This window comes from Ailuropoda melanoleuca, chromosome 12, assembly GCF_002007445.2.
Source record: "Ailuropoda melanoleuca isolate Jingjing chromosome 12, ASM200744v2, whole genome shotgun sequence".
Taxonomy (NCBI): Eukaryota; Metazoa; Chordata; class Mammalia; order Carnivora; family Ursidae; genus Ailuropoda; species Ailuropoda melanoleuca.
In genome coordinates this window covers 20,687,404-20,711,817 of record NC_048229.1, presented here as the reverse complement: position 1 = coordinate 20,711,817, position 24,414 = coordinate 20,687,404, and the positions used below count along the sequence as shown (strand labels likewise).

Genomic DNA, 24,414 nt, shown 5'->3' with positions numbered 1-24,414 from the left:
CAAATAAACAAATAAAATCTTAAAAAAAAGAGAGAGAGAAAATCATCTTCTGACAGCTAGCCTGCTACTAGCTATAAGACAGGCTTTGGTGTCTTCTTGTTAAATACTTTCACAGAGTATCAACATCCAACAAGGACTGAGACAGGGACTTCGAAGGATCAAGATAAAAACAAGACCACTTCATAATCATGTTTGAACACAGACGAAAATGTGAACATCGTGCAAACCACAAAATTGTCCAAACATCCCCCTGGCTAATATGAAGGACTTTGCTTCCTTACCAATTACAGGTTTAGCTTCCGTTCTTCCTACCTTCTAGAAAAGATTGACTAAGTTACCCATAGAATGATCCCTGCTTCCTGACAATATTAATTCCAAAACAAAGCCCTGCTTTTCCTGAACATTCCCCCAAATCACCTAAGATATCCCAAGTCCTATAAGAAGCTTTTTCTAACACCTTTTGCTGAGGCACTTCCTCAGTGTAAGCAGTCAGTAAATCTTTGTTCAATTACAGGTGTGTTCTTGGTGGGTTTTGGCTGAAGGGCACTGACTTTGGTATAAGCACCCAGACTGGATGATAGTGTCATTCTCTGGGATGGGAAAAATGGTACGACCAGTGGTTGGTGATATAGGAAAGTGTTGGGGTTCGGAGCCAAAGGCCAAGAAAGAACTCTTCAGACATTTTGGTTCTAAAACGTGGTTTTATTAAAGCATAGGGACCTGACTCATGGGCAGAAAGAGCTGCACTGCGGTCATGAGGAGTGGTTGATTATATATACTTTCAAGTTGGGAGGGGGTTAGGGATCCATAAGTCTCTAAGGAATTTTGGAAGCAAGTTTTCTAGGACCTTCACGGGGCAAGCTATTGTTAGGAAATGTCATTTATCACCCTCTAATAAAATCTTACTCAGAGATCCTCATGCTTGGAGGATGATAGCTAACATGTATTTTGGGGGGTAGAGATAAAAGGAAGTTTCCAAAGGAATTTTTATATGTTAAAGTGGACTTACAGGATCCTGGAGGTCACGCTAATGTCAAGCTAAGATTGCCTTTTGCCCTTAGCAAAGTATTAACATTAAGGTAGCTCTGAGTTCCTAGAGGAATGTCACTCTACCTGTTTTGTTTTGTTTTAAGATTTTATTTTTTATGTCAGAGAGAGAGAACACAGCAGGGGGAACAGCAGGTGGAAGGAGAAGCAGGCTTCCCCCTGAGCAAGGAGCCCCATTTGAGCCTCTGTCTCAGGACCCTGGGATCATGACCCTAGCTGAAGGCATATGTTTAACCGACTGAGGCACCCAGACGTCCCACTCTTCCTGTTTCAAGGACTTGTCACTGGACTGTAATTAGTAAGGAAATTTAATTTTTTCTTTTGCCTTTGTTTCTCACATCATTTGGGGTCCACCAACTCTGCTAGTCCCTCTGGCAAGACAGTCTCTGGAGCTAAACAGGCTGGAAGGCTTGCCAGTACCTCTCACAGAACTCTGAGGTTTTTACAGAGCCTCCAAGCTGTTCCCCCTAAGGCCACGCCAACTTCATTTATATTAAAACATGGAAAGAACTAATAGCTGATGTTTAATGAGTATGTGCTATGTGCCAAGCACTGTTCTAAGAGATCTAGTTTTTGTTTGTTTTCTAAAGTAGGATCTATGCCCAACGTAGGGCTTGAACTCATCCCCCCCTCAACTGCCCCCCAGATCGAGTCACAAGCTCTACTGAGCCAGCCAGGCAGCTCAGGATCCACATGTTTTAATTCATTTACTTCTCCCATCAACCCTAAGAAGATAGGTATTATTATCAGGTTTTACTGTTGAGAAAACTGAGGTACAGAGGTGTGAGGACTGGAATTTACTTTGCATTCAAACCTCGCCAAAGCCATCCTCCAGCTCCAGCCCGCGAAACCGAGGCAGCCATGTTAGTTGTAGTCCGCTCGGACTGCAACTCCCGGCATCCCTCGCGGTAGCCGCTCTCCACACACAACAAATCCCGGCGTGCCCCTGGGCGGCCCGGGGTGGAGGGTTCTAGAAGGCGTGACGTGGGGTCGAGAGCGGGCTCAGAGGCGGGCGCCTCTCAGCAGTCGCTGTGGCCGCAGCTGCCGGGCCTGGGGACGCGGGCGGCCGGGGCCGCGGGCGCAGCCTCCTCGTCTCCCTGGCCATGGCCGCGCTCGGCCGGCCCTTCAGCGGTCTCCCCCTGAGCGGCGGCCCGGACTTCCTGCAGCCGCCGCCGGCCTTCCCCGGCCGGGCCTTCCCGCCGGGAGCGGACGGCNGCCCCGAGCAGCCCCGCCGGGAGCGCGGCGCGCGGACGGTGAGGAGCCCGGCGGGCGCGGGGCGGGCGGGCGCGCAGTTCGGACTCGTTAATCCTCCTCACGACCCTACGTGGGGGGCTCCTGAGCCCGCAGATAGCAGAGGAGAAACTGATCCCGGGGACGTTAACTGTAAGTCGCCCGGGGCCACACAGCCCCGGAGTCCCGGTCGGACTTCGGCCGGCCTGCGCCTCCGAGAAGTGAGGAGACTGCCGAGCTCGCCCAGGTCGGGCGGGATTGGAACCCGGGCCGACCGGAGCCTGGCCGTCCCCTCGGCGCGGCCGCCGGTGCTAACTTTTCAGTGCCTCGCGGATAATCGGTTTCTCATCCGCAAAGTGGGACAGAAGTGGGTCCTGCTGGTGAGATCGTGGAAGTAAAGTGCTTAGCACAGTGCCTGCCCCAGATAGGTTTTCCCTACGTCGGTCCCCCCCCCCCACCAAATTTATTTCCCGCTCCCTTGACAAAGTAAGAAGTTGAGATTTCAACTTCTGTTTATGTCGGGACCACCCAACCTGAGCGTCCTTGTGATCCGTATATCCAATCCCAGGCGGCAAGGAAGGGTACAGCGGGTACTCGTGGGATGGGCGAGATTTTTGGGGAAAGGGAGAGTGGATGCGTGGATGCCGAAAACAGGCTCAGTGAATTTCTCAATTGACTGATTTTTGTTTGTTTCAACAGTGTTTCAGTTCGCTGTAAAAAGAAACACAAGCGAGAGGAGGAGGATGATGAGTAAGTTTCAGGTGCCATTTATTCACTTTATGGTCACTTAGTTTAACCTGTTTTATATCCTCAACTACTAATTTTAAGTGAAAAGGTGAAACATTAAGTTATCTCTGCAAGGAGGCACAAGGAACTGGTAACAGTGGTTGCCTTTTAGGGAAAGTAACTGGGTAGCTGGCATGTCAGAGGGAAACTTTTCCTCTGTAATCCTTAGTAACCTGTGGATTTTCATCCATGTGAATATTATTACATTCACAATGTAAAAGGATTTCAAGTGTGCAAGAGGATACACATTGTAAAGTCTTAGAGTACGTACTCCCCTTTTCTCCATTACCCGTTTCCTATTTCTCCTTTGGAAGATAATCTAAAAACTTTTTATAACTGTATATATCTCTGGTTTTCTATATTTGTAAGAAGGTAACTCTTCACATTGCGCAACACATTGATTTTTTTTCATTTTACTCTCCTGTAGCTTGTGTATGGGCACATAGGGTTCTACCAAATTTCTTCTGCAACACTGAATGGAATACTACTGTAAGGCCTGGGTATAGATCATTAGCCAGTCTCCTGTTGATAGATTTCTAAGATGTCTAATTTTTGCTCTTACTGTAGATTAAATCTACCATGCCTGTTCTTTTTAAAGTTCCTTGTATAGATTTGCAAGTAGGTTAATGGATTCCTAGATGGTGAATTGCATGCATTTTAAATTTTGAAAAATGGTTATTGCCAATTTATATTCCTTTTAACAGTAGAAATGCCTATTTCTCCATCTTCTCACCGGAACTGTATTTTCAAACTTTTTCACTTCACTTATAGATTTAAAAATCACATCTCATAGACAGGGAGTCTAATAGAAAAATGAACGAAAGAATCCCTCAAAGAGGATGTCCAAATGACCCACAAATGAAAGGTGTTCGTTCGACCTTGTCAGTCTTCAGGGAAATGCCTAGTAAAACCTCAAAGTTATGTTACTTTACCACCAGGTACTGGAGCACCAGTAACTCTGCAATACTATGGATGAGAATGTAAATCGGTACCAGCACTTTGGGAAATAGTTTGGCATTATCTAGTAAGTTAAAGACATATACACCCTTTTACCCAACAGTTCCCTCTTGTGTGTGTACACGCTCGCAACAGACGCATACGAGAAAGTTCATAGCATCCTTGTTCATAATAGCTCAAAACTAGAAACAACCTGTATGTCCCTCAGTAGTAAAATGGATAAAGGAAATTCCAAATTCATACAGTGGAGTTCTGTTCAGAGAAAAAGGGGGAAGAAAGAATGTATGATACCTATCGATATGGATATGTGTCAAGCATAATATGAGCAAAGGAAACATCCTAAGAATATATACAGTACCATAACATAGTGTTTACCTGTAGGAAGGAGGAAATAGACATCTTGAATGTTACTTTAACGGATGTTTGTTTTCTAATTATTCATTGAATTGTATGAGCACAGGATTTTATAGTTAAAATTAGACCATTGTTGGTTTTTTTTAAGACCACTGTTTTAATTTATATTTTGTAAATTAAGGTTAATTTGAACAACTTTTCATTTAATCCATTTGTGTTTGTGTGACTTGTTACTGTTTCTGCACATTTTCTATTGGCTTATTAATTTTTTTTTTGGCTTATTGATCTTTCTCATGTTCATCTATAAGAAATCTTTACTAAAGAGGGGCGCCTGGGTGGCACAGCGGTTAAGCGTCTGCCTTCGGCTCAGGGCGTGATCCCGGCGTTATGGGATCGAGCCCCACATCAGGCTCCTCTGCTGTGAGCCTGCTTCTTCCTCTCCCACTCCCCCTGCTTGTGTTCCCTCTCTCTCTGGCTGTCTCTATCTCTGTCAAATAAATAAATAAAATCTTAAAAAAAAAAAAAAAGAAATCTTTACTAAAGAAATCAGTAGTTTATTATGTGTATTATGTTTCCCCAAATTTGTCATTTGTCTTTTAACTTTGTATATGTTTTGCTTGTTTGTTTTTTGGCAAGCAGAAACTTTGGATTTCTAACCTTGCTGATGCATAGGCTAAACAGATTTGAAAGTTGCCTTGGTTTAAAAACCACCAGACCTGGAGTGCCTGGGTGGCTCAGTTGGTTAAGCACCTGCCCTCCACTCAGGTCATGGTCCCAGGATTCTGGGACCGAGTCCCACATCAGGCTCCCTGCTCAGCGGGAGCCTGCTTCTCCCTCTTCCGTTCCTCCTGCTTGTGCTCGCTCACTTGCTCTCTCTCAAATAAATAAAATAAAATCTTTAAAAACAAATAAAACAAACACCAGACCAGACAGAATTTATATTTTTTATTGCCTTGGGCTTGCTGCAGATACACAGGGATCTCTCTGTCTTTGTCTTTTGGAGTACACTATAAGAGATAATTGAATAGGGATGCCTGGGTGGCTCAGTCTGTTGCACGTGTGACTCCTGGTTCTGGTTCATGGCTCAGGTCCTTATCTCAGGGTCATGAGGTCGAGTTCAGCATCAGGCTCCACATACAGCGGGGAGTCGCTTCACTCCCTTTGCCCCTCCCCCTGCTTGCTTGCTCTCTTTCAAAAATAAATAAATAAATCCCCCCCCAAAAAAAGCGAGAGAGAGACAATTGAATAAAGAGTTCCAGTGTAAAAAGTTTGAAAGCATAAAATCTGTCGGCTTAAAAATTTAACCACCTTTGGGGACCCTGGCAGGCTCTGTCTGTAGATCATGGGATCCTTGCTATGGGGTGGGGGCGGTTGTGAATTCAAGCCCCACATTGGGTGTAGAGCTTACTTTAAGAAATAAATAAATAAATAAATAAATAAATAAATAAATAAATAAATAAATAAATAAATGGTTAACTGTCTTTAATTTACAGATGGAGAGATTGAGGCCCTGAGAATGAGGAAATTGACATTTGAATATCTAATGCCCAGAAGTGTGCTGTCCACCTGCCACTTCCATAGCTCTTACCTATACTTTGAAGCCTTTTATATCACATTTTCTTTGAAACTTAATGATTGTTGGTCTCTAATTATTTGCAAAATGGCCTACAGGCATGAAATAATATAGTCCAGATCATGTTGGAGGTCAGAGATCAGAACCAGCTCTTACACTCAGTTGCATTTCATGGTTGAATTGTTGGATGTGCTAGGAAATTACTTGTCCCCTCTAGATTTTTTCTGCTTTTTCTTAGTTGCTTTTATGTGTATAGTTTTTCTCCTGCTTTCCAAAACACCACATCATAAAACTATCCAAATATTACAGAAATATATCATGTATAGCTAGACATTCTTAATATTTTCTTATCAGTTAAAACCAATTACAAACTAAACATATTCTTGTGCTTACTCTGGCAGCACAAAGACTAAAATTGGACCAGTACAGAGAAGATTAGCATGGGCCCTGTGCAAGGGCGATATGCAAATTTGTGAGGGGTTTCATGTATTTAGATGGTAGCTACCGTTGTGTAGAATCACTGTGTTGTACACCGGAAACTAATGTAACTTTGCATGTCAACCATACTCAAAAAAGGGGTGCTTGGGGGCGCTGGGTGGCTCAGTTGTTAAGCGTCTGCCTTTGGCTCAGGGCGTGATCCTGGCGTTATGGGATTGAGCCCCACATCAGGCTCCTCTGCTGGGAGCCTGCTTCTTCCTCTCCCACTCCCCCTGCTTCTGTTCCCTCTCTCGCTGGCTCTCTCTCTCTGTCAAATCTTAAAAAAAAAGAAAAAGGGGTGCTTCGGTGGTTTAGTTGGTTAAGCATCTGTCTTCGGCTCAGGTTATGATCCCAGGGTCTTGGGATCAAGTCCTGCATCAGGCTCCCTCCTCAGCAGGGAGTCTGCCTCTCCCTCTCCCTTTGTGTGCATTCTCTCTCTCTCTGTCTCTCTCAAGTAAAGAAATGAAATCTTTAAAAAAAAAAAAAACATCAAAAAAACCCCCACTATACTCAAGAAAGACCTCAAAAGGGGTGCCTGGGTGGCTCAGTCGGTAAGTGACTGCCTTCAGCTCAGGTCATGATCTCAGCATCCTGGGATCGAGCCCCACATCGGGCTTTCTACTCAGCGGGGAGCCTGTTCTCCCTCTCTGACTGCCACTCTGCCTACTTATGCCCCATCTCTATCTCTCTGTCAAATAAATAAATAAAATCTTAAAAAAAAAAAAAGACCTCAAAAAACTAAAGATTTTAAAAAATTATTTGTTGATTCCAGTAAAAGTCTAGGTTCAAGAGACCACCATTATTTGTCATATTTTATATTGCTGGGGACTTTAATGTTGATTTTTGTAGTCTTAACGTGAATAGAAATATCTGTTTGTAAAATACATACCACTTCCTTTGACCTTTAGTTTAGAGACTCGTAAGCTGTGGTAGCCATTCATGTTTTGTTTTGTTTTGTTTTTTTTTAGTTGCAGAGCTGTGTTCTGTTTTTGAGGCTGCACTTGCTGATGCCCAAATAATAAAGTACATCTGGTCTAAGTACTTAAATAGAATAGGACCAGTCGTCTATTTAACCTTCTTCAGACAGTTTTCAATTAAACTGGGCACATTGCAGTGTATGCAAATACTAGTTCATGGTAAGCACTTGAATATTTGAACTTCCCCAGGGAGGCTCTAAGTTTCAGTGAAAATGGCCTGGAGCTCGGACTTTGGAGCTCTGGCTTCTGGTACCCAACATACAGCCCTATCTTATGTGACACTTAGGAGGGGGCACTTCAGCTTTATAGGTCTTAGTTTCCAAATCTGCAAAACAAAGAAATCGATGAATTCTAAGGGCTCTGTGTAATATAAACTTTTCAAGGAAGTGAAAATGCTTTATGTTGCAAGGTGGGAGAAAAATATACACCATTATTAGTAAGGACTCAGAGCCAGATGACAGTCTTCTGATGTTTCGGAGAGGACCAAGATATCAGCAGTATCATCCTCTGCAACCTGCAGTGCTCTGGAACAGACCCGATGAAGCATTTATCTTTTGCCCTATGGGAAGATAGGATACCTGTCGACCACCCCCATATGGAGCAAGCAGAATTATGACAAAATACGGCTGGTGCTGAATTGCTATTTGTGGTTTTGGTTTCTTTACTTCCCACTTCACCTGTCCAGAGCCAAATAAATAGGAATGACTTTAAGTTCCCACACTGAACAGTACTCTGAAAAAACAATCTTGCACGTGCAGCCTAATTTGGTAGAGAGCAGTAGAAGAAAACGTCCCAAGGAAGCTGTCAGAATGAAAAAAGAAAATGCATGATTTTCTGTCTTAAAATCACACACTGTCAAAAATCAGAGGTTTTTGCTTTGTTTTGTTTGGTTTGGTTTGGTTTTTTGGGTTTTTTTTTTTTTTTTTTTTTACATAAGTTTGGTTAGAGAAAGGGACGATAAACATTTCATTTATATGACTCTGAATTTTCATTGAATTTTTTTTTTCAGTTGTCCAGTAAGAAAGAAAAGGCTAACTGAAGCAGGGCTCTGTGCTGGTCCTAATGACTGGACTCTTTGTGCACATCAGGATATAGAGAGTCCTGGAGTAAATCCGTGCACTAGTGGCCTCTCTGCACCTGGCATGTTAGATGTTATTTGTGAAGAAATGGACCAGACAACCGGAGAACCACAGTGTGAAGCTGCCCGAAGGAGGCTTCAAGAAATCGAGGACAGGTAAACCGGTAGTGTGTGTTGTTGGCTTATTGCCATCCCCGTGTGATGTCTCTACTCTTAAGCTGGTCTAATTCATCATTTGGTGATAATGGTGGTCTTCAACTTCTCAGATTATGAAGAATCTGAGAACTCGAAGTTGACGCATTAAATGTCAAACTCTTCTCATAGAACTGTGCTAAATATTTTCACCTACTGTCTGTGAATATAAATTTTTTGGTTTATCGGAGTTTTCAGGGGCACATTCTTGAAATGTGATTGCATCTGATGTAAAACTTTAAGTGAAATGTTGAGTAACGCTTCTGTATATACTTTCTTCACTCAGCCTCATATTTTACTTGATCTTTTCTTGTAGCACCTGTTGCTTTTGTTTTTAAATTTCATCCAATTACTGGAATATATAATAGCTTGACTGATTTTTCTTTCTCTGCTTCTTTTGTCTTTATTTAGGATAATTGATGAAGATGAAGAAGTGGAAGCTGACAGAAATATTAACCATCTCCCCAGTCTTGTTCTTTCTGACACCATGAAAACAGGTTTGAAGAGGGAATTTGATGAAGTCTTTACAAAGAAAATGATTGAGTCCATGTAAGTGTTGGTTCATGGTTTCCATTTATTTATTTTTAAAATTATTTATTTTTTTAGAAACAGCGCTGGGGGGAGGAGCAGAAGGAGATGGACAAGCAGACTCCGTGCTGAGCCCAGAGCCTGACTCGGGGCTTGATCCGAGGACCCTGAGATCATGCCTGAGTTGAAATCAAGAGTTGAATGATTAACCAACTGAGAAAGCCAGTGTCTCCAGACACAGCCTGTCCTATGCTAGTGATCTCTCCATCCCCTGATCACCAGTGATATGAAAGCACAGTGGGTTTTGTATTTAGTTTAGGTTGGGTGCAAACCTTTTACTTCACTGGGGTTGAGCAAAATGCTGTGCAAGAAGTTTGAAGTATGCAGGAGCGGCTGCCTTAACTTCTTAACCCCCAGTTCTTTTGAAGTCCTGAAAGGCACCATCGTCTAATAATTCGGGTTGGGAGGATTGGCAAGAGAGCCCTTCTCCCAAATTCTTGTCTTAGAATATAGAACCACATTTCAAAAGCTCTTGTTTACCGGCCTCTCAGTTATCCAGGAACACTGCTGAGACTTAGAAAACAAACCAAAAGAAGTCTCCTGGTAGTCAAAATAGTTACCGGGAAGGCCACAATCCAAAGCTCATGTTCTTATCTCAAAGTGGATAGCCCCTCAGGGCTTTAGCTGCAAGCCATTTTGCTCTTAAGTTAGCCGTAGTTTAATGAGCTCAGTTATCTGGTTTCCTAGATCCGTCAGAGTAGAAACACAGGAACAGCAAGTGAGAACAAACTCATAGTAGTGAGTAGTGATAGTATAGTGTGAGGACAAGAGAGGAAACTAGAAAGCAAACATTAGAGCCTAAAAAATGAAGTGGCCTGGGGCTATTAACGTAAGAACTAATGATAGCCCTGTAATTCTTAACAGTCCTTGAGCTTTCATGATCTGAAGCAGCCATCATCCATGTGTAAAATAGTAGTCAGGTTATAAAGTGCGATTTCGGTGTTGCCTGGAAAAGACTGTAGGTAGATTTGATACTCAGTGAGGGTAGGTGTCAGGTATCTGAGAAATTTTCTGAGAACACCAGCCCCAGTGATGCCAGGTAGGTGAAGAATTACTACCTTTGGCCCCAGTGGATTCAGCTAATGGTAGATCACAGAAGTTTTGCATTAGCCCCCTAGCTTGGGCTTATAATTAACTACCCAGCTCTGAGGGTGGGTAAATAGTTTAGCCAGGAGTAAGCGGGCCGTGTTGTCCTACAGCCTAAGAAGTAGCACTTTCTGCTCTTAGTAATTTTCCAGAAGCTAGCATTTGTCGGTACTCTTCAGCCTGGTTTATTTTGTCTTACTTGCCTTTGGGTCCCAGAAACTATCAAACCATCACTGGATGGAGGAGGACTGAGGGGGCAGGCAGGCGTTGGGGACATAATCGTTTGGACTTAATGCAAAAAGCATTCTACTTTGTAGCTGTTTGGTCAGTATTTCATTTATAAAGATTTAGTACAAGGTAGTAGCCCATGCCATTAACCACAATTTAAGGAATTTATAAAATTAAATCAAGAGCCTCTCTCTCTTTTTTTTTTTTTTTTTTACATTGGATGTTTATATTGCTTTCTTTTTAAAGATTTTTTTTAAGTTTTTATTTATTTGACAGAGACACAGCGAGAGAGGGAACACAAGCAGGGGGAGTGGGAGAGCGAGAAGCAGGCTTCCCGCTGAGCAGGGAGTTCAATGTGGGGCTCCATCCCAGGACCCTGGGATCATGACCCGAGCCGAAGGCAGACACTTAACTACTGAGCCACCCAGGCACCCCTTTATTTTAAAGATCTTGAGTAATCTCTACACCCAACATGGGGCTCGAACTTAAAACCCCAAGATCAAGAGTTTCATGCTCTACTGACTGAGCCAGTCAGGCACCCGTATGTTACTTTTAATCACGGCATCAGTACGACTAGTTGGTTTGGCTAAAAATATGTGCAGAACAGGGCACCTGGGTGGCTCAGTCTATTAAGCATCCAATTCTTGATTTCAGCTTAGGTCATGATCTCAGGGTCCTGGGATCGAGCCCTGTGGCCTGCTCCATGCTCAGCGGGGTCTGCTTGGGATTCTCTCTCCAAATGAATGTCTAAAATTGTGTATGTATTTGAATGACCTTTCTAAAGATCTGTTTAGATCATCAGAAATCTATTTTGATGCCATCAGTTCTTAACTCTAGGTATTTGGTAGCAAACGTGAGCTTTTCAACATGTATCTTTTATTTCATATCCTAAAATTTTTGATAAAAATCTGTATTGTATGTCTTAGGAGCCGTCCTTCCATGGAACTTGTGCTCTGGAAACCTCTCCCTGAACTCCTTTCTGATAAGCCAAAGCCATCATCTAATGCTAAGAACTACACAGGAGAGAGCCAAACTAAGCATGCAGCTGCTGGCACTGCCTTCCCTGGGAGAACTGAACTGTTCCTGGAACCTCGGCAAGCAGCAGGGATGCCTGTTTACAATAGTTTGGACACAGCTGTTTGCACAGAAGAAGAGATGGAACTCTAGAAACCAGTTTCTATGCTAAAGTTGTCAAATTTTAGAAGGCTCATGTATTTACTTGTGAGCCTACTTGTATTTGTATAGTATAGGGACTTGAAAGTTTTATGAAACGGGTGTAATAATATCTCCACCTGTGATTTGGGGTGGGACTCTCATTTTGGTAGCCATTTTGTGAATCCAACTTTTTGCCAAGGAAGCTTGTCTCAAGGGAAAACAGTTTTCCACAGGGCTTATTAAGGGAATGGAAATTGCAGCCTGCAAAGGCAAGTGTAGAAGCTGTGTGTCTTTAGGGTGACTTACGTCATCTGTCACATTGTCTAAACCATTCAGATAGTTGGCAAATATTCAGACACTTGAATTTGAAACAATGCATTAAGAAAGAAGGATGCTCCTACTGTGTCCCTGACAGCCGAGTCACCGCTGCGTCTGTGGATCGGAGCTCCTTTACGGTGGTCACTCTCCATGATTGCAAAGAGGAGGGAGGAAAGCAGAAGCTTAGCCTATTGCTAAGAGATTTACCAGAGGCTCTGAAACTTGTATATTGTCAGTTCTGTGTAGCTACAGTGATTGAGTAGCTGGTAGCATTGTGGCTCACTTCTTAGCCTCTGAACATGCAATGAAAATACAAAAAAAAGGTTTTTCCTTCGAGGCTTTTTTGCCTTGTGCTACTATTACTCCTTGGTTTCCCTTGCATATTTTATAAGCCCAGTTATTCAGGAATGTTTACAACATAATTAACTTTGAGCGATCGTTAGAAAGTGATGGTGAGGTAACCCATGTGCAAATTGGCCATGGGAGAAGCCTCCCTTAAGTCATCCCAGGGAACTGCCGTATCAGCGCAGCCCAGCATTGATAGGTACTTTTAAAAAGGTTGTACCTATATTAGCAAGTTGAGTATTTTTAGTGTTAATGTAGAAAACAATGACAATAATTAACTGAAAACATGGGGGTAAGTGACATTGAGAGTTACTGAACTAGCCACTTTGCCTGGTGCTTCAGCTGTTGGCAGTAAACCTCAGAGTTAGTAGAGAATAGCTTCCTGTTAGCAGGACATCTTCATCATAAGGAACTAAACCAGGCTCAAGGTACCCTTTGGGGATAACCAGGATTGAAGTTTTTTATTTCTCAGGAAGGGCTCTTCTGTGTGGCAAGGACTCAGTAGTGCCGAGTAAAATAACACTTCCTAAAGTGCTACGGAATATCCACTATAACTTATTAAATGAGTGTAATAGTGTAATACTGGCCCTTATATCACACAACAGGAGACCACCCCAGTTCTTTTTGTTTTGTTTTCTGCGTTTCTTCCCCCTTTGTAGGAATCAGATACCTTGTGTAGAAAAAAAATGGCTCATGCCAAGTAGAGGTGACTTTTTAGAAACCAGCTCCCAAGCATTTTCGAAACCCATGCTGAAATCCCTCCCCTTGTTACAGATGGCATAGAAGTAACAAGTCTGTTAATTGGACTGTTTCTTCCCCTGCCTGTTGTTCCTGCTTTCTCTTTCTGTCTGGATAGTCAGGAAAAGATTTAATGTTTAATATTTAAACAATATTTAATGTCTACACAGTAAAATTATTCGAACTTCAAACCAGTATTAAAACCAGTTGGAAACCAGCTAATAGTTTCTTAATCTCAGATTTAGAGATGAATGTAAACTGTGTTCTGTTGAAATGTGCAAGTGTTTGATTCATGCCGTTTGAAAAACTCCTGCCTTTAGGTCATTGTTTAATGGGACCAACTTAAAAGTTTGTAGCCTTAAAGAAATCGCCGTGCTAAAAAAGTTTGTTCTGGTATAACTCAAAAACATGAAGTGAATGCCCAGAATTTGGAGTTAGCCCCAGTGTTAGGGCGGAAGGGGAGGTGACAACTTTCCGAAGAAGGACCCAAAACACACTAAGATGGTCTTCGGTAAGAATTGTGGGCCAGGCCTCCGATCAAAGGTCTGTATGATGAAAAGGAGGAAGAGCTCCAAAACAGGCTCTGATACCACTGGTAAAATATAGGAGAGAATGAAGAGTGTTAATTAAAATCCAAACAACTTGTTTCAGGAGTCAGATTATCTGACGCGATTAACTATTTCTGCAGGAAAATGGATGTTTAATTCTCCTTTTTAAATTTTATCTTTTTGCATATGTTTGTACAGAAATTTTCTTCGTCCTTGTGGTGCTTATTCATCTGAGCCGTCTCCACAGTCTCCATGCCTCTGCTTTGTTTTTCTTCTGTAGTGTAAGGCTTTTGCTTTTGCCTTAAGGTTTCCCTAGGGAGTTGTTTTCATTTTGTACAGCTTTTGAAGCATGGATCAAACATTGGCTTACTATGCTAATGTGTGAAGAGAAAAATTATCTAAAGCAGGTGAGCTTTAATGAACAAATGTATATTTTCTCTGAGTTTGAGTAGGGTGTGTGTGGGTTTTTTTTTTTTTTTAATATAAAGTCCAGTTCTCACAAACATTAATCAGTCATAAAAAAAGCAGAAACAAAAACAAAACCTGCCACTCATTTTTGAAAAGGTGCAAATGTAAAATTTAGGAAAATAGGGTAGGGGCAAGAACCATGAGAAAAATGCTTATTATAAGCGGGTTTGTTAATTATTTTGGATTTGAAACTTGGTTTTTCGTTAATAGTGACCAGAATGGTACAGTACTAGGAAAGTTCTGGAAGATGCTGTCAATTTTACTTTAAGGTGAGAATCTGGTGTTTCTGTATTTTATTGTTTTAAATAAAACTTCTTAAGTGTTTTGACTTTTTGAGGTATTTGTATTCCTGACATAAGTAAACAAAATCAGCTACCTCTGCTTTCCTTTAAATTCTGTTTGAAGCAGCATTCGCGTGTGCCTGGGTGGCTCAGTCGGTTGAACACCTGCCTTTGGCTCAGGTCATGGTCCCGGAGTCCAGGGATCAAACCCTGCATCAGGCTCCCTGCTCAGCGGGGAGTCCACTTCTCCCTCTGCCCCGCTTTCTCCTCCCTCCTCAAAAAAATTAAAAATCTTTAAAAAAGCATTCATATCAGTGAGGAACTTAAATTTATCTTGAGGAGATGATTATGTTGGGTTAAAGTTAAGCTGTGTAAATGAATCCACTGTTGCCAAAAGAGGCAGACCACTTTGCTGTTCCAAAACCCACAGAATGCTCGCCCCTCTGCTCACCAATTCACTGCTGTCAGTCAGCATCTGTGGGCAGTGGTGATTGAGGTGACAGTAGTGACAGTCTTCAAAAATGTTTAAATATAGAGTTGAAAATGGTATGTAAACTTAACAGTTTTGTTTTTTTCTTAACGGGATTAGGACCTTTAAAAACGGAATAGGGAAATCCACAATGTTCAATTATATGGTCTTTAAGAGTTGACAGGTCACTGGGTGGCAGTATTGCCTGCCTATTTATAACCTTGGCTTGATGATGTGGGTCCCTGATTTGTGGGTGGGCGGGGTTAAGTTTGGGTTTCAGTTACGAAAACTCAGGATATTGTTTTTCACCAAAATTTGGAAATCAGCTAAAAGCTGTATTTTACAGATTTGGAAACTAAAACCTAAGTAGATAGTGACAATTTCGTATTATAATCGAACTTAACCAGCTTCAGTGTTCTTCCTACTTGACCAGTGGTTTTAACAGTGTTTTCATAGAATACCTTGAATGTCGTTTAGATTTCATTGAAATATAATCCACAACAAAGTGTGGTTCAGTCAGTGTAACATTACCTTGAGAAAATACAGTTGTGTATGTCCATTTGGTCTAAATATTCTGTCAGTGGCATTTTAGAGATGAATTGCATGCATTTAGACTACAGCTCCAGCAAGACAAGGGTGTTGTCTTTCAACAACTGACGAGTGGGTTAACAAGCCAGTTTTCCTGTCCTTTAATGAATTTGAGAAGTCACGAGGTAAAGATTTCATTCTTAGGATATTAGAATTTAACTGATACCATAAAGTATTCCTGGAGTAGACAGTGTTACCTTTTGCCTACAGTTCTGTCCTTACTTTGTGTCTGCTCAGTAGCATACCTAGTAGAAAAGCAAGGAAGCATACATAGGTTGATGTTACAAGGCCTAGGGAAATGGTGTGCAGACATTTGTCACCTGATTGTTTCACTTATGGACAATCCTCTGCACTTAATAGAAATCTTGGTTTGGTTTTCCAGGAAAGGATCTTGAATTTTATTTCTGACCAGTTTGTTTCAATAAGATGTCCTTAAATACCAGGTGTTTTCTCAAGGCTGAGCAGTGTTTAGTCATTTTCACCCATCTGTGCAGGAAATGAAAACCCCAATGACTGACACAGGTTATATACGTCCTATGTGTTATCCCTGTTGGTACAGCTGCCTCTTTCATGTGATGTCATTGAATGTAAATTATTTGAGCCTCAGTCTCCAGATGCTTCTGCTATTGAGAGTGGCTAAAATGCCTCTGTAATTGCATTTGCTTAGACAATCCCTAAATAGATTTCCAGCACTTCAGTTTTCAGTTATAGAAAATCAGGTGATGAGATTTTTAATCACGGGGACAGCTGGAGGCTGTCTATACATTTACGATATAGAAGCAGCCTAGGGGTACCTGGCTGGCTCAATCGGAAGAGTGTGAGACTTGAACTCAGGTTGTGAGTTTGAGACCCACGTTGGGTGGAGAGATTACTAAGAAAAATAAATTAAAAAAAAAAAACCCTGAGCCTAAGTAAACTTGCATTGCCAAGAACTAGGATTGAGCTCTGGCTTTAGTGACCAGGGATTTTAGGCTGTCTTGTGGACATGCCTCCAGTCATACCAAACATACTCCTCTGTACTTGGCTGAAAGTGCAGCCTGCTTTGTCTTGCAACTCGGGATTTTTTGAATCCTACCTTTTGTCTGTACTCACTCACTCCTACCTCTATGGTGGTAGTCTTAATACTGGCATAGGATCCTGGTATAGGTGCAATGTCTATAAATGAGGGAAGTCCAGTATCTTGTAAGAAGAGTCCTGAGGAAAAGATGCACATGGAGGATAATGAGGTTATCATTTCTGTAGTTTTGGGATAATATTGATGTGTCAGATTTTTTATTGAATAGGTTCACTCTTCTGTGAAACAAGTTCTAGAGGATATATAAATCTGTAAGATTAATCTCTCTCCAAAGTGGATTAGGGGAAGAGCTAACTTCTGAGTGCTTGGGATGGTGCCTGGTAAGTGTACATTTACCAAGAGCTTATAATGCATCATCTCTCTGAATCCTCTAGCAACCTTTAGAGAGAGATTGACTATTCTCCCCCTTTAAAGGTGAGGAAGTGATATTACATGTCCAGGGTTACCTGACTAGCCAGTTGGCAGAGTTAAACCCAGGGAGTTTTGAGTCTAGAAAATGTTCTTAATCCCTATAATAATGGCAAGAGAATCTTGATATTTAATGGTACGTCCTTGTCTTAACATAAGATGGTATAGCAAAATAATGGTTAAGCGTTCTAGCTCTGCCACTTACTAGTCTGTGATACTGGCCAGTTAGGCTAAAGAAACTCTCAGAAATACATAACTGCTCAAAGAGCAGATTGTATCACTTATAGCAGCCAGAAACTGAAGCAGGCAGTAACTAAGGGGGAAAATCCTTTAAAAAGTGGCATGCTCACTGAAGTTGGATAAAGCATTCTCATGGCAAACAGTGGACCACCTAGAAAACAGTAAGGCTTACCAAAGAACAAAGACACTGCATTGCACTTTTTAATTGCACAGGTAGTTTTAAATAAATGGAGAAAGCACCTTCCAAAAGTTCACTAGCAGGGAAAGATTCCATCAAGCATTTACATAGTAAATTTCCATAGTTTTACAAAAGATTCTTGATCTTTACTTGAACTGTACATGAGGGAAAGGAGCCCCCTCAGGTAGGTGTTCTCTGCTTGCAGAAGCAAACTAAAGGACCTAAAATCGGAGGCAAGCCTGGGATGCCAGGAAGGGGGAAAAGAAATGTTAAAGGGCCACTCCTAAATTCCATGTCTAAGACACTTATCCAATGACCCTTACATAAAATTTTAGGGCAAACTACTGCCCTTAAAGGTACAACCTCAAAAACTGTAATTCTGGATTATAGTAATATATCTGAGTACCTTGGACTGCTGGATGACAAAAAGACAATACTTGGGGTGACCTATACTGTTTGAACTGACAAATACTTTAGAGGAATTCCCTAGGACTGTACACCCTCTACTTTGGCTTTTTTAAATGAAGCACATGCTTCTCTGCTATCTTCCAGGCAATATAATGGTCAAGGAGAAGGGTAACAGCACTGGATCATTCCTTAGACACTAATCAGCTGGGGAAAAAGTTCATTGGCAAAAGTGTCCTCCCAAGAATGGTCTACACCAAGCAGAGAGGACATGTCACTGAAGGGAGAAGGGGAGCCCTCATATTCACAGTCACTATAAGCATCCAGTAGACAGGAAGATGGCTTCAGGCAGTGGCTGGATGCAAGTAGATCTGAGGTGCCCAGCTCTGGAATGAAGTCATCTTCTGCAAGTTCTTCCTTCACTGAGACAGTGAATTCAGGGTGATCTTTCTCTGAGGGGCTGAAAGGTGCTTCCTCAATTTTCACTACCACATTAGCTTGGCTCTCTGTCTCAGAGGGTATCTCTAAGACTAGGGGCTTGGTATATACATGGTCAAAACGAATCAGTTCATTAATGGCTTCCAGCTTGGCTGATGACGTCCCCAGTGACGGAGAAGGGGAGGCCGGTAAGGAATTGGGTCCTTCTGGGTGGACTTCTGGGAGCTCCTCCAGGCTGGGAGACTCTGGGGAAGGACATCTGAAGAACATGACTGGATCCAAGTTGAACAGAATGCCCAACAGGATATCAGACTGCAAGAGGCAAAAAATTAAATGGAATCCAACCATCAGAATGCACTGAAAATTTTCCTGGAATACTTTATCCTAGGTCCCCCAATGTAAATTAATCACGAAAGGATGACCTCCAAAATCCACAGACCCATTTATCTATATACCTCACTCTATATCCTAAAATTACCTGGAGATAGGAAGGCAGTCGATGCTCACCTGTAACCCAACCAAAACTAACTTCTGCCCTCCTCTGATTGGGAATGTCAGACATCAAACAGATGGCATTAACTAGTTATACAGCTCTTTACTAAATTCAAAAAACCCCTACCTCAGAGTCTGAAGAGTCAACACTGTCAGAATCCATGGGGAGAGGTTCTGGGGGGGTGACAACTGGGCCTGCACCTGCTGCAGAGGTGCACGTAGTCTGAGTGCTGCGGACTCAGCAGACCCGGCCACCGGCCTCGCTCCATTCCCCTGGGAAGAAAGACCAACATCAATAAACAGCTCCAACTGCAGAGTCCTCAAGGAAATGCTCACCAGGCAGCTGTGATTCTCAACTTTCAAAAAAGCTGGAAACTATTCTTTAGAGCTGAAATCTTTCCTTTCCCTTATTTCCATTTTATTGAGTCCTCTTTAGAGGAGAGGAGAAAAGAGAGGGAAGACTAACTTCTGTCATTTTCTAAGCAATGAAACATCTTTACGCTAAGCAAAGATTCAGGAAGGACTGATATTTTTTTTTTTTAAAAGATTTTATTTATTTATTCGACAGAGATAGAGGCAGCCAGCGAGAGAGGGAACACAAGCAGGGGGAGTGGGAGAGGAAGAAGCAGGCCCACAGCGGAGGAGCCTGATGTGGGGCTCAATCCCATAACGCCGGGATCACGCCCTGAGCCAAAGGCGCCCCAGGAAGGACTGATATTCTTAAATAATATCTTCAATGATATTCTCCATAATAATGTTTTGTTTTGTTTAAGGTTTTACTTTTAGGGACGCCTGGGTGGTTCAGTCGGTTAAGTGTCTGCCTTTAGCTCAGGTCATGATCTCGGTCCTCGGATGGAGCCCTACACTGGGCTCCCTGCTCAGCAGGGAGTCTGCTTCTCCCTCTCCCTATGCCCCTCCCTCCCCCACTCATGCTCTCTCTTCAATAAAATCTTAAAAAGAAAAAAATAAGATTTTACTATAAGTAATCTCTACACCCAAAGTGGGGCCGAACTCACAACCCTGAGATCGAGTCTCATGCTCCAGCAACTGAGCTAGGTAGGCGCCCCTCCGTAATAATTTTCTCTTTTCTTTTTCAAAAATTTTATTTATTTATTTATTTGACAGAGAGTGAGAGAACACAAGCAGGGGGAACAGCAGAGGGAGAAGCAGACTCCCCACTGAACAGGGAGCCTGATGCAGGGCTCCATCCCAGGACCCTGAGACCATGACCTGAGCCAAAGACAGACGTTTAACTGACTGAGCCACCCAGGCGCCCCCATAATAGTTTTCTTAATAAAGTTCCATAGTGAATTTTAGGCCCCAAGTCTTTTTGGACAGCAATTTTTTAAGTTTTTTTTTTTTCTTTTTTTCTTTCTTTTTTTTTTTTTTTAAAGATTTTTATTTTATTTATGTGACAGAGAGACAGACAGTGAGAGAGGGAACACAAGCAGGGGGAGTGGGAGAGGAAGAAGCAGGCTCCCAGCGGAGGAGCCCGATGTGGGACTCGATCCCGGAACGCCGGGATCACGCCCTGAGCCGAAGGCAGACGCTTAACGACTGCGCTACCCAGGCGCCCCAGTAATTTTTTAAGTTTGTTCTGAACATTACCTTCACAGAGTAGAACTGCCCTACTGTCAACCACTTAAGTGCTATCAATAAATTTGCCATGTCTGTGCATTAAAGCCCATATCACCTTCTGTCAGAGGGGTGTCACTAACACAGTAAATCCTTTCCCTACTCATTCATATTCATCAAAGAACTTCTACAAGTTTTAGTAGCATTCAGTTAGATTTGACTGGCTCTCTTTTTCTGGTTCTTTTTAACACTGACATGGTACATCTTGTTGGCTATGATATTTGTTAGTACTTGCTCTTAGCTGTGTAACTTACTTTAATTATTAGGATTTAGTACTATTCACTACACAGCTGAAAAATCAGTAAGTGTCATTAAGGAGTCATGTCACTTAGAACCAATTCTCACATAGGAGGCATAGACAAATGAATTGACTTACCTTGGTCTGGGTCTCCGCCTCCTCTTCAGTACCCAGGGCATCCATTCCCAAGCGCTGTCTTAGCTCCTGGTTCTCAATTACAAGGCCATGAGTTTTCTCTCTTAAAAGCTGATTTTCTAACAAAAGTTTTTGGTTCTGGAAGTAAGTTCAAGAAGAAGCTATTAAAACATCCACTTCTTTCACTTAAGAATCCACCTCAGGATGTTTCACCAGGGTTGTTTTCCTTCCCTTCTCCTTGTCCTTTTGGAAAACTCTGCTTACACGGTTGGTTCACAGTAGGTATTCGAAGGAAAGGTCATAGTTATGAAAAACAAGTGCCATGTGGTGGGGTCACAAATGACAATGTTTCCAACTACCAATATAGACCTCAGCAAAGGGTGACTCGTGGCTTTAATTTAGGTATGATGGCCAGAAAAAAAAAAATTCCTATCTTGAATTAACAGAAGTGGTAATGATGGACCATAAAATCAAAATATGTTAAAAAAGTGTGGGTGTATGGAATCCTTATGTATTCAAGATGTGTAGCTGGCAACAATTTAACATTAGGTAATAAGTGGGCCCTAGAAGGGAAAGGGAACCGTTAGTGGACTTTTGGCCAAGCCAGGAAGGGTCTCAGGTTTAAGCAACGATTTTCCATCTGCTTTTACGAATTTCTTAGTACTAACTTGATAAACGTTGTAATGTTGTAATTCACCAGCTTTGAGACAGATCTGGCACCAAATGCCAGAGGGTCAACCACTTCTGCTCTCATCAAGTTCCACCACTTAATTACCTATCTACCCTAATTTAGATTCGTTTAATTTTTTTTTTAGTTTAATTTTTAATTAACTGTTCAATTGTATTCTAAAGAGACAGAAACAACTTGGGATGGGCAGCAAACATCAGGACATTCACCAAGGAAGAATATACAAGAAATAAAGGTAAGAGTTTGACCTTAAGTATTTTTACCTCTTCCTCCAAATCTACCACTTGCTGTTCCAGCTCACTCATTCGAGCTTTCTTTCGGTCTCTGGCAGTCTGGGCTGCTACTCTGTTTTTCAGTTTCCTAAGAACAAAGGGGACATACCACACTAAGTCATCTCAAACCTTATGTATATCTTTGAGAACCTGGCCAGCTGGTACTTTCATTTTCATTTACAATATCAGGTACACTGAGGTAAAATACACTCCAGGCTCCTCCCCTCAATAAAACAAAACAAAATAAAAAAAATAGAGCCTTTCGTGGATCTGGCTTGAAGAACTGCTTCATTCTCCCCCATACTGCGTCATCCACACCCCCGTCGCATCCCGGCCACAGCAAGGACGCTGGACACAAATACTACTCATGTTGCATCATAAGAGATTTCCTCCTCCCATTTTTACTCCCCCGTATAACTCAAATAAAGGAGAGGACAATAAAGGCTGACATCCTGGGCAGTCTCGGGCGGCTGGGCCTGGTGTCTGCTCAAGGAGGCACTTAAATCACAAAAGGCACTGTGATCACAAAAGTACATTTACCGACAACTGGCTACTAGGCATTTCTCACTCGATCTTTCCAACGACCTCATGAATAGATACCATTTTTAAGGGCGCGGGGACCAAGTTTGACTAGTGAGCCTCACAGAGCTCACAGCCCTTTCGACAACTGTCATTTCGGCTCCGTGCCCCTCCAAAAAAGTAGGTCAATCGAGTCCATGCCACTGCCCAAATGCAGAAAAGCTGAATGACGGGTTTGTGGCCACCTAACAAGAGGTCCTGGAACCCAAGTGCGCGAACACCCAGCTCTACGCATCTCTAATGAGACTGAAAAAAAAGGGGGATAACAAAGGCCTGGGCAGCCCGGGACTCCCGACTTCCTGCCCCGCCCCGCCCCGCGCCACGCTGGCACCCCACCGGCCAGGCCGCGGGCGCCCGAGCGCGGCAGGCGGTCAGCGCCCGGCTTCGGATCCGGGTCCCAGCCCCTCGCCCGTCGCCCTCAGGGTCCGCGCCCCGACCCTCGCCCACCTCCGCAGCGCCTTCTCCTCGGGGCTCAGGTGCGTGAGGCGCTGTCGCTTGCGCGCCTGGGGCGGCCCCCCGCTCGCCGCCTCCGGGCTGGCCCCTCGCTGGCCCGGCACCATGAGTGGCAGAGTCCGGCCGGCCGGGGCTCCGGTGGCGGCGGCGGGCTTGCCGGACAGAAGCAGCACTTTGGGGGCCCCGGCGGCCGGGCTCTGCGCGGGTGCCACCACCACCATGGCCCGTGCGTGTCTACACCAGCGCGCGCCGCCGCCGTCCGCCGGGCGGGCCCCGCCGCACCCAGGCTTTCTACGGTCGTGGCCCTCGGCGATTGGCCAGTGACGCGTGACGCATGGCGGCTCTCGGCGTCCATTGGTCCGGCGGGCCCTGAGGGGGTGGGGCCGGGGCGTCCAGCGTGGCGGCCGCTGGCGGGGGAGGAGGGGCGGTGGGGGAGACCGGCAGGATCCGGGGTTGGGGACCCTGGAGAGCCTGGGGACTGCACGGCTCCTCAGGAAGGGTTCGGAGCCCGGCGGAGTTTCCTCCTCGGACGGATTTTACCCCCTAGGCTGACGCCTTTCCACCCAGAACGACTGAGTCTAATGCCAGACGGAGAGATTTCCAGACTGATGACTTTATACCGAGATTGACAGATGGTTGTCACCGCTGCCCCACCACATTTTATCTCGAGCGCCACATCGGGCCTCGAGCGGAGCGGGTAGTCGAGAGAGAGAGAGAGAGAGAGAGAGAGAGAGAGAGAGAGAGCGCGCGAGAGAGAGAGCGCCAGCCAGTCGGGCCTTGGATGAGAAAAAAGCCTGCAAAGAAATTCCGGGAAATAAGAGTCTTTACGAAGTGAAATCGCGCGTTTTAAAAACTAGGCATGGCTCTTAGTGAGGATTTCATAAACCGAGGTGTTGTGATCTCCAAGTGGTAGGAATACATGTAATGTAATTTTAATTTGCATTTCTAAATTGTCCACCACGAGCATACTTTTTTCATTTCACGTTAAAACGAGGGTCCCGGGGTCTACCCTCCGCCCCCTGGCACGCGGGGAAGTTCGAGGCTCCAGCCCTGGCAGCTAGGGAGCAATTTAGGCCCAAGGATATTAGAATGGAGCAATCCGATGAGCGCCCTCCCCCGCTCTGTTCACTTTTTTTGAAGCAAATTACAAAATGTGAAATTCCCTAGAATTACAAAGTGATACTTTCTTTAACAAGTAGTTATTGCTTCCTCTGGGCATAGCACTGTACTAGGTTCCAGGGACGCAAAGATTAGTACAACTCCTACCTGGTGGTTGAAAATAGACAAAAAGTGAAAAGACAGGATTGTTCTAGGTAATTTTTCAGTGTCATTAAGTCAGATTTGTTCTTCAATTATATTTTGGTGGGGAGGAAGCAGGATGGGAAGAGGGAACTAAATCAACTCCGTCTGTTGAAACACAGGCCCTTTAAAGGGGCACAATTTCTGTTATTCCCAGGATTGGGTCGTGAGTCTGCTGCCGGTACTTTCTTCCTCCAAGCTGACAGAGCTAAACCAGTGACTATCGAAAACTGAGGGCGTCCTGAGCGCACGCTGCTTCAGCGGACTGGATAAGAGGTGGGGTGGTCAGAGACACCAAAGGACATGAAGACTGCTTCCTTTCTAAGTCTCATCAGCCCGGAGCTCTCCAGGTCCTAATGTGCCTCCTGGGATGGGAGACTCCTGGCCTCTGAGAAC

General features: G+C 43.5%; 2 protein-coding genes and 1 non-coding gene across 3 annotated transcripts; 2 read left to right on the top strand and 1 right to left on the bottom strand.

Moving 5' to 3' along the window:
- The first annotated feature begins 2,150 nt into the window (after positions 1 to 2,150).
- Positions 2,151 to 14,473, top strand: CCDC117 (coiled-coil domain containing 117). The gene is given in 6 exon segments (XM_034638164.1): positions 2,151 to 2,260; positions 2,262 to 2,300; positions 2,977 to 3,027; positions 8,411 to 8,635; positions 9,083 to 9,220; positions 11,500 to 14,473. Coding segments are annotated over 6 exon segments (804 nt in total). The 3' UTR covers positions 11,741 to 14,473.
- On the top strand, positions 6,333 to 6,439 carry LOC117795359. The gene has a single exon (XR_004619328.1). It is a non-coding gene; the product is annotated as a U6 spliceosomal RNA (small nuclear RNA).
- A 2,916-nt stretch (positions 14,474 to 17,389) lies between the features above and the next one.
- Positions 17,390 to 23,001, bottom strand: XBP1 (X-box binding protein 1). Its single transcript, XM_034638163.1, is given in 6 exon segments — positions 17,390 to 18,539; positions 18,847 to 18,954; positions 18,957 to 18,992; positions 20,731 to 20,865; positions 21,679 to 21,775; positions 22,714 to 23,001. Coding segments are annotated over 6 exon segments (1,161 nt in total). The 5' UTR covers positions 22,941 to 23,001; the 3' UTR covers positions 17,390 to 17,981.
- Positions 23,002 to 24,414: the final 1,413 nt, after the last annotated feature.